This window comes from Fukomys damarensis, unplaced genomic scaffold, assembly GCF_012274545.1.
Source record: "Fukomys damarensis isolate Sample0158 unplaced genomic scaffold, DMR_v1.0_HiC HiC_scaffold_30, whole genome shotgun sequence".
NCBI lineage: Eukaryota > Metazoa > Chordata > Mammalia > Rodentia > Bathyergidae > Fukomys > Fukomys damarensis.
In genome coordinates this window covers 58,160,941-58,171,302 of record NW_022900942.1, presented here as the reverse complement: position 1 = coordinate 58,171,302, position 10,362 = coordinate 58,160,941, and the positions used below count along the sequence as shown (strand labels likewise).

Below are 10,362 nucleotides of genomic sequence, written 5' to 3'. Positions count from 1 at the left end.
AAAAAAAAAAAAAAAAAGACAACAACAACAAAAAAGAAAATATTATTTTAACCAGGCACGGTGGTGCAGGCTTGTGATCCCAGCACTGAGGAGACTTAGGCAGGAGGATTCTTGTGAGTTTGAGGCCAACCTGAAATGCATGATGAGGCTCCATCCCAAAAAACAAAAAATAAGAAAGAAAGAAAATATTGTTTTAATAAGGCAGGTGAACTGAGTTGGGAAAAAGCATACGTTAAGGCATTTTGTTGACAGAAAAACCTGATTAAGTGGACAGGTAGTGATTAAAAGGTTTGACAACTCTTGCTTGTTGAGGACACTTGCAAAGAAATGAAAATGAGTTTTGATAGCGAATGTGGATTTCAATCATCTTCATGACTCTTAACACAATGTGGAAGGAAAATCATTTCAAGTTTTAAATCAAGACCATCGTTGTTCCAATGTCTGACTGTGCCTTGCTTTGTGATTATGATTCCATAGCACAGAGTACAAAAAAATGGTCTCCATTAATTCTCCATGACAGAGTTACAAGGGAAAGTCATTCCTACCACAACTCAGATTCCCTACAGCCTGGATCAAATGTCAGCTGAGTAATTTCAGTGTGACTTTGTGAACATCCTGTCACAGAATACCTAAAATGGTGGGACCCCAAAAAGTGGTGGTATAAAATTATAAATCAGATTCATCTATAAACATTAAGAAATGAAATCAGGCAAATATTCTTGTCTTCATTTGGCAGATTCAAGAATTTTCTGATAACAATTCAATAAATCAGTGGAGATTTCAGAACAGAATTGGCCCAGCAGTGTGCAGGCCATTTTAATGGAAGCGTTTAATTACACTTCTTTTTTAAACCTTGCAACCAAGTCAGACAGAACTGGTATCAATTTTGTTCACTTTTGTCATTATTATTATTATTATTTTTTTGGTGCCAGGCATCAAACTCAGTACCTTGTGCTTGCAAGGCAGGTGTGGTGCCACTGAGCTAATTCCTGGCCCATTATTTGTATTTTTAAACATTTATGGTATGCGTGGCATTATTTGTTTTCTCAAAGCAGAATAAAGCTAGCAGAGTTTATACTTTCAGAGAAGGCAGGACTTACACTAGACTGACCTGGATAGGTAACAGCCTCTAAATATAAATTCATGACAGGTAGCAAAACTGTGTATGATTCGAGAGCACAATCATGTGAGTGTACCCTGTGCAAAGGAAAGATTTCATTACTTCCCCCCACCAGGCAATTCTTATATTATTAAAAAAAATGCTTTCCTTGAATAGTAGTCGTTTTAGAGTTGGACTCTTACATTCAAAACAACTACATTAAACCAGGCACAGTAGTGCATGCCTACAATCCCAGCATGTTAGGAGGATGAAGCAGGAGGATCACGAGTTCCAGCCCAGTCAGGCAACTTAGGATTTGTCTCAAAAAACAAACAAACAAACAAAAAACAAAAGAAAAGAAAAAAATAAAAGGCGGAGGTGTGAGGAGGTGTGAGATGTAGCTCAGTACAAAGGCCAAGGCTGAAAAAGCCATCTTTGGAAGGGTAAGTCATTCAGTCCTTAACCAGGTATCTTCACCCACGGGCCAGCCATCCACTTTTAAGGTGAGGATAACAGATGCAGTGTGTTACGGTTACCCCTGTGATGCTGGTTTATTCTTTAGCTTCTTGGCTTCAGCATCTTTGCATGAGTCAATTTAAGATCAAATGCACATTATGTAATAATAATTGAAATACCACTTCTTATATCAACTTGGGTTTTTTTTAGTTTTTTGGTTTTTTTTTTGGTAGTACTTGGGAGTCAACCCAGAGCCTCACTCATACTAGGCAGCTGCTCTTCCACTGGCTTTATCCCCGAACTTCCATTTTGAGACAAGGTCTTGCTGCGTTGCCCAGGCTGGACTCAAAACGTGCAAGCTTCTGCCTCAGCCTCTGAGCAGCTGGAATTATAGGCATGTCCCACTGTGCCTGGACTGTGCATGTCTGTGTGTTTTAAATAATACCTGAAGTCTACGAATGATACAATCTGCTTCACAAATAGACTGGTTAAAGTGCCAGGCATTAATTACTTTGGAAGGATTTACTGGAGAGAATCTTGACAATATCTCATGTCTAAGTTTATAGTGGTCTGTTTGATAATGGCCTCAACATAAAATTTATAAGCAGCCAATTCCTTTAGTTAATTTTGGCAAAATGAAGTCTCTGATTCGTAATCAATCAACAATTTCAAGATAAGGACTGACAAGAAAACACTAAACTCCTACCCCTAAATGTAAGCTTTGGCAGGTCTGATGGTGCAACTTTTTCTAAACTTCTTCCTATTCCAAGAGTATTTCTGAGGCCATCTAAAACTAAGAAGGTCTCTAAAATCCTAATTATGTAGTCTTATATTCATAGCAGTGCCTGGGATATGATAAATGCTCAGGAAATACTGATTGAACGTTGAATGAAACAATTTTCACAGCTTTATGAGCTTGAAGAAATTGTCAGGCTCATCTTGCCTAGTCTCTTAATTTTCAGATAAAGTCCAAGAGAGACTGATTTGCTCTTGATTTCAAAACCACACAGCAAGTTATGGTTTTGAGACAGGGTCTCTCCAAGTCCTTAAATTGTCCAGTCTGGGCTCAAACTTGTGATTCTCTTGCTTCAGCCTTCCCAAGTGCTGGGATTTCAAATGTGTGCCACCACTGCCAGCTCCAAAGGCTCCTTATTTCCTAAGGTTTCTTCTGAGTTTAGGCTTCTGAAAACCTAAGAAGCTTGTGGCCAAGTGCTCAGGCAAACATAAAGGTTTCTATAGCTATTCATTATAAAAACCTCTGATCAATTTTCTGATCAATTACAGTGGGAACCTGCCTGGGAGGCATCATCACTAGTTAAGAAACAGGCTTGACTTTTCTCTAAAATAAAGCTATACTATTGCTTTAATCTGAAATGTTTTGTTAAAAACTAATTAATTAGGGCAGAAGTAATTCCTATACACAAGCAACTAATTTTACTGCCTTTTCTGTGGAGGGCTCTTGATCCTTCATAAAGTGCTGCCTGTGTTATCTTGTTCCTTTCAGTATCGGTTAACTGATCTGCAGGCTGTTGGGAAAGGAAGTTTCAAGCCAAGAGCTAAAGGCGCAGAATCTAGTCACTCAGAGTCCAAGGGCAGGGCTCCTGCTAGGTTTGATGGAAGAAGTGGTGGGACTGATCTAGACAGCTAAGTGAGGTGACACTGTGGGCAGTCAGGCCCTTGAGGGAGTCAGTGCAGAGGGTGAGAACCCAAAAAAACCGTGGCTGAAGGTGCATCCACTGAATGTCAGGCCTCAAGATAAAGATAAAATGCCTAGTATCTCTGAGGGATAAACAAAGCTTCAGTACCACCCTTTTGAGATCTATAAAGAAACCATTATCTTGTGAAAGGTGGGCCTTGTTTTTCCAGTCCACTAAGACGAAGACTTAGACTTCTAAAATAAAGACGAGACTAAAGCTATGGATTAACGATCAAGGTCATTGGGGTCTTCCACGTACATCTGCTACAGGACTCCATTCCACAGTGGGTCAGTATTCCCTGAGTGACTGACTATACTTGCCATCCTCTTGGTTGGTCATAGTTTTGTCCCACCTTGTACCCACCCCTTGATTTGCCCTGTGAAACCTACCCTGTGAGTGGAGTCTGTGGCAACCCACTTTCTGGGTCCCTTTCTGTCTCAGGAGCTGTCTCTCCCTCAATAAAATTTTCTACTCTTAACCTCGGTTTTTCCTCAGAACTCATTCTTCGATTTCGGGAACACAAACTTGTAATAGGGTTGGGAATTACACGTATTCCCCCTATGCCAGGAGGAGATAAGGCAGCATATCAACTGGGGACCGGGCAGGGACTTGCCTCTATTTACCTACGTCCCAGGCTGGCCAACACTTCTTACCTCAGTGCAGCCATAATTTATTTGAACAGGAGGTGGCAGAATGTGTACTTGACCTCAGACACCAAACACTCAAGATTCAACACTGTGATGTCAGCTTGCTTTTGTGACCTTTCTTGGTGACTCCAGAGCACAGAACAAGACAAACCTTTCAAAGATTAACTTTTCATGGCGGAGGCAAAAGGGTTTGAGGATGCCGGGAGCTGCTGGTTATCTCAGGTATGTGTTGCCAAGGGCCACCCAGCCCTGCCTGCCTCATAACCCCCATTTGAGCAGAGCTCCCCGACGCACATTACCTGCCTTGGTTGGTTGACTTTTGCTCCTGAGGACAGCAGTAATCGTATGACATCCAAGTAACCTCCTTGGGCGGCTAGGAAGAGGGCAGTGGCTCCATCCTGAGAGGTAACAAAGTTAAGTGTTCAAAAATCATGTGTCACATTTCTTTTAGAAGAAATTAAAAACGTAGATTCTAATTTTCCATTTCCTTCCCCTCTTAGATTTCTATCTTTTTGTCAATTAAGAGCTAAGGTTTAGATAAAAACAAAAACCATATACCTCAAACCTAGTTTGTGTGTTTTTATGAATTAGAGTGACAGTGCCCTTTCACTTAACACTTCTGTCTTTCATGCTCTTTTACCCATGTCCCTCAGTGTGCAGTGTTCCCAAGCAGTAAAAGGAACAATGAATTGCCTGGAGATGTGGCTCAGTGGTAGAACACTTGCCTGACATTTACAAGCCCTGCTTCGATCCCCAGCACCTAAAAAAAAAATTACAAATAGAAAAAAAAAAAAAAGAAAAAGAAAGAAAAGAAAGAAGCACAATGTGATTAGAAAAACTGCCCTAGAAAGAGTCTCTAGGAAGTCTCTCTCTGCAGCCACCAATACCTATAAACACAAAAGGCAATTCTCCATAAAGCTCAACAAATGCAGTACTGTTATCTTGGGTTTTCCTTTTTAATGGGGGTCTGTCCCTTCTGGGCATTTTTCTCTTAGGAACCCATTGCTTGGTGGTTTCAGCGATGAACTGGTCAGCTGAGAGCATTCATTCCCTTGAACGCTCACTTCATCCAAAACCACAGCAAGTATCACTGGTTTCTAGATGGTGACAGAAAACCAGAGCCCAGCCTAGCAGAAAACACCCACTAACTACTGTACCTCTCACAGGGAATGTGAACCACAGGTGAAACACTTCTCCCTGCACATCCATCCAGGTGTGTCACGTGGAGGGTACCGGATTTCCAGTGGGTGGCTCCTTCTAGTCAAGCTACACAAACATACACTTGTGTACACTCTCACTTATACTTTACCTCGACACAGCCAAAGAGATAGCTGAAGCTTGCCTTGCGTTTCTTAGGCTCAGCCACATTCAGAACCACCTGTTGTTCAAGTTGTGACCTTAGAGATTCCAGCTTGATTGCTTGGAAATCACTTTTTTTTTTTTTTAAGCGCTCAGACACTTCTAAAGGGTAGCCAGAGTTGAGAATCACTCTCTGAGATCATATTTCGAGTCAGTCATTCCACGGGTGTCGCTGCAGACCCAAAGAGGTTGTGGATTTTGCCGCACAGGGGCTCAGGTGAGTGGCTGTGGACTTCAAAGGGCCTGCGATTTGTCAGAGCTAACTAGGTAAACCCTGGAAAGGAGATTTGAAGGGAGACGCGCACTCCTACACAGCTCGTTACCTGGCTATGAAAGCATAGTGCCCTAGGCATGGGGCTAATGTAGGTGTAGGGTAGCCCAACATGTGATTCCTAGATAATTATAAGCAGAAATTCTTCCCTTCTCTCCAAGAAACTCTGCCAAGTTGGCTCATCTCTCCATTTTTAATTTTTTCCCTACAAATTGGAAGAACATTTGCCACTAATCCCACGGAAGTACGGTGACAATTAAAAGAGCCCTTGGGTGACATGCTAATTGCCAGTTGGCTGCCAAGAGACCCACACGAGCTGTGGAAGCCTCTCAGAAGTCTACACCGCAGTGTGCGCCCATCTCACGAGTCTTCATCCTTCAACCCCACTCTTTTCAAATACTCTGATTTTTCCTCTTCGCGCTCTTCCTCACAAATAACTCTACAACAAGCAACTCTGTTCTGGCTTTCAGCAAGTCCCTATGCTGGGCCATGTGGCTTGTCTTACACGCATACAACTTCTGAAGACTTTAACTACCTAGATACTTGAAATGTCTCAGATGCACAACAACAAAAAAGATAACAAAGATGGGTAAATATATATATTAATGGAAAAAGCTCATCTGGCCAACTAGATCTTTCCCTCTGTATGTCTGAGATTCAAGTCCCACTGTTTATCAGAATATTTTTTCAAGTTGGCATTTCCAGCTTCGGTGTGATAAGGGAATGAGCGTCCCCTGCAGGCCCCCGTGAAACACTCACGTAAAGTTGGTCATGGATGTTGGCTCCATGCTTCAGCAAGGTCTCCACCACCTGCCTGTGCCCATACTGACTGGCAGCCAACAGGGCAGTGCCCCCATCCTACGGATATGAAAATATAAACGTGTTGGAGGGAGTGCAGGTACATGTTTCACCAAGCAGATACTTCTCACAGAGACAGAAGTTTGGAAGAGAATTTTCCCAGGCTGGCCTTGAACTCTCTACGCAGGCCATGGTGGCATTGAGCTAGTAGTAAGCTCCTGAGTCAGCCTCCCAGGTGCTGGGATTATAGGTGTGTTCCTCCTTTTGTGGTTCATTTTAAGGTCATGATTTTGTTTTATACTTGGATGACTTGCTACAGATATACTACAGTTATTTCACCAAGTTATTGTGAATTAGAAATGTTTCATACCAAATGCAAATCATCTATCTGCCTCTCAAGGGGAAACAAAACAGAAAGTCTGTTCCAAGTTTTCTCATTTTCAACTTGGCTTCTCCAGCGGCTTCTGGCCAGACACCCTTTTGGCAGACACTGGCTCCTCCCTCTGGTACCACTGAGTTGCAGGTCACTGAGTTTAAGGTGCTTGTATGGGTAACGCTCTGAGGCCACTGCTTTCATGGGCCCAGATCTGCTTTATTATAAGACGGAAGGTAATGACAGAACATGCCATGTGCCCTCTCTCTGTGCTGCTCATTATTTTTCTCTGAGCATGTGTCAATTTGTCCAAGTCTCTTTTAAAGTATGGGCCCTAAATGTAGTAGGTGTGCTCTGAGGCGGAGTGCGCTATCTCACTCTTCCATCTACTCTGCTTTTATCTCTCTGCAGCCTAAATTAGAATTAGCTCTCATGCCAACTGCATCACACTACTGGCTCACTGAGTTTGTGGTCAGTGAAAACCATGAATGCTTTTATGCCTCGTGCCCCATTTCTGGAATACATAACAATGGAACAGAATATAAATTTTTCTCTTCAAATTCTTGTTCCTTGACTTTTTCTAGGCAAAAACATATGAATTTTGTGTAAAAATCTCAAAAAATTTCAACCTTTGGTGTAAATGGGTTAATAGTCTTTCTCAGGTGTACAGGGCATTATGTCTCCCCATCTAGGATGGGACGGTTGTTTGGCTCTGTGGACATGTAAGCTAATCATAAATAATTCAGGAATATTACATCTGGCTCAAAACTACGAATCATAAATATTACAATGTGGTTTCTAAATTGGGAAGTGTTTTTGTTCAACCAGTACTCTTGCTTCAGAAGGTCTGATTCAATAGCTGCGGGATGGCTCCAAAAATTCGCCCTTGATCCGTCAGGTGGGGTCATTAGAGTAAGCAGGTAGTCCTACCAGTTAAAAACTGCAGGAAGAGTTCGTGCGTTCATACTGTAGGGAGAGTTGGGGGATAGGCAGGCGAAGTTAAAGGACCTCAGTGAGGTTTACGGAAATAAAGAGTTTAACTCCTGCTAGAGAGAATAGCTAGGAAAAACAGAGAGACCTGATAAGGCCTGGCTCACTTCAGGCCAAGGCTCAACGCCCTCCTCTCTCCACCTCCACTTAAACAAAAAGAAAAGGCATGGAGAGGGGAGCTATATGATAGAAAAAATTCAGTGCGTAAAGTATACACTAACACTAGACACTCACACACCTATATATAAGTACATACATACTGTGTGGTTCTTTCACCATATTCAGGCACTGATATGTACACAGACCTTGTTTTGCTAACTTGTCCTTGAATGTGGGGCTCTACTTTAAAAGCCTCATAAGACGAGCCCTTGGACAGCACAAAGGGACCACAGAAGTGCTTATCCAAGAAAGTGCACGTAGGCAATGGAAGGGACAATGGTCAAATTTGGCTTCTCAGAGCCCAAAATCGCCTATCAAGTTATAACATCTCTCAAGGACAGTCCCTTTCATGCCATGTAATAAAAGGGGCAGAGAACAAAGACCCTCCCCCCGCTCTAATTCTGCCTCTGGACTCTACCTTCCTCCGACACCGTAGTTACCTATCTGCTTATTTTCCTTTTTCCATTAAAGTGATTTTGTTCTCCCTTCTGAACTTGTGTCTCTAATTCTTTATTAATGTAGTTTTTAAAAAAATATAAACCCCAGATAAAAATCGACCCTGATGAGAGGAAACAATACAGGCACAGGCAGGGGACATCCTGGGTGACAAAGAGTGGCTGAAGGAGGCCTCACCAAGGGGTGGGCCAGATAGTGGGGAAAGGTGTTGAGCTGGGCCTTGAAGGGGGAAGCAGAGGAGAGGGACTTCAGGCTGAGGCTGGGGGCATCAAGCAACTGCTTCACAGCAGCGACGGGCACTGTTTCTGAGTTTTGTCCGATCAGTTTTCCTAGCTCTTTGCCTAAAGAGGTAACAGAATAGTAAAAACAATTAAGATAGAAGAATGTCTTTCATCGTTAAAACGCAGTTTTAGATTATAATTTTTATAGATTTATTCATCAAGAGAGGAGTTGCTGAAACAAAATCCATTTTGATGACAGGATGATATTAAAATTTGCAGCCTCTGCTTCCCATGGAAGGGACACCCATGTCTCTTAGGCACCTGCAGCTGACCTAATGGGAATGTGCCACATTGCTCATCCAGGGCCCTGTGTTCTGTGGGCTTCTGGGACAGCAAAACTGGCTCCTGTACAAAGGCTCTGAGCCAGTACTAACTTGTGAACCATGACGACAAAAGCAGCCGTGTGGTAACACAAGATTGCATGGATTTAGTTCAAAATGTTGAGATTTAGGTTCGTAAAGTTTTCTCTTTTTACATGCATCACTTTTATAATGAAAAATGAAATACATAAAATATATTTTGTATTACTGTAAATTATATTCTATATTTGGAGGGAGGAACACTGTCCACTAGCAGGATTTAGAAAAGATAGAAACCCTGTATGAAATTCAGATTTACATAATAGCATTTTTAACAGAAAAAACAAAACCTACTGGAAAGTCCCTTGACATCTAAATATCACATACAATGGGTAAGAAAACCTAAAAGTTTCCAACTTGAAAAATTTTCAAGAACTTTTTAAACGATTAGAACAGAAGTAACTTAATGATTATAAAACTCTTAGGGCAGTTCACATTCTCCTATGATAAAACACCATGTAAAATTATTATGAACACAAAGTTGATCTCTATGCAGTCTTGGTTTACTCCTCTATAAAAAAATGAAGCGGGAATGGTGGTACATGGCTATGATCCTAGTTGCTCAGGAGGCTGAAGCAGGAGGACCACGTCAGGCTGGCTTGGGCAGTTTGTTTAAAAAAAAATTTAAAAAGAGCTATGGATGTAGCTCATTGCTTGCCTGGTATGCATGAAGCCCTAGGTTCAGTCCCCAGCACCACAAAAAGAAAAAGAAAGAAAGAAAATCAATAACTTCCTTAAAGAAAGAGCCACATTAACTTGACCAACTGTGTAAACTGTAATTATGGATTACATATTTCAGTGAGGATAGCTCATGAAAACAATCTGCCTGCCAAACCATCATCTCTAGAAATCTCTTGGATTCCCCAGGATCAGATTAATAGTTCCAACAATTCTTATTATAGTGCTGGGATTAGACTTCAAATAGAACAAAGCACATGGGAACAGGGAAAGTCAGAAAGCCACCTGCTATTGCGCCCTCCTTGCTTAAAAATTTAATGTCCCAGTATAGAAAGCAAGAGAGTCGAAGAAATTCCCCATGAAATTCTCCAGTTTTGTGTCCAAAACAAAAATGTAATGTCTGGAACGGAATCCTCAGGACTCTCCCGAACCATTCCAGGTAACCTTGTAAAATCTACTTCCTTAGGCTTGAGAATCTTGTAAAAGGGGAAGCACAACTTTGTACCACAGATGAGGAGAAAATTGATAGCTGTGGCTGCTGAAATCCTCCAACAGGGTATGAAATCAAGAAGCTTTTCTTACTTTGGTCCTACATTCAGTGGATGCTCCGAATCCAAAGAGAAATCTCACAACTTCATTATGACCTTGCTGGGCAGCAAAGAACAGGGCAGTTGTACCTGACTGGGAGAGATGGAGAGGCTGTCTTTAAGACATTTTATTAAAGTACATTTGATTTATA

General features: G+C 41.7%; 1 protein-coding gene across 5 annotated transcripts in view; it reads right to left on the bottom strand.

Annotated features, from left to right (window-relative positions):
- The window catches only part of Ankrd29 (ankyrin repeat domain 29), a 46,640-nt gene that overhangs the window by 14,596 nt on the left and 21,682 nt on the right, over positions 1-10,362 (bottom strand). For 3 of the 5 annotated variants that reach the window (XM_033757302.1, XM_033757303.1, XM_033757304.1), the window contains 3 exons: positions 10,206-10,304; positions 6,289-6,387; positions 4,199-4,297 (listed from right to left, as the gene is read on the bottom strand). In XM_033757302.1, coding sequence (XP_033613193.1) covers positions 4,199-4,297; positions 6,289-6,387; positions 10,206-10,304 — 297 coding nt within the window. The remainder of the gene's footprint in view (positions 1-4,198; positions 4,298-6,288; positions 6,388-10,205; positions 10,305-10,362) is intronic. The other 2 variants (XM_033757305.1, XM_033757306.1) reach the window with 1 other exon arrangement.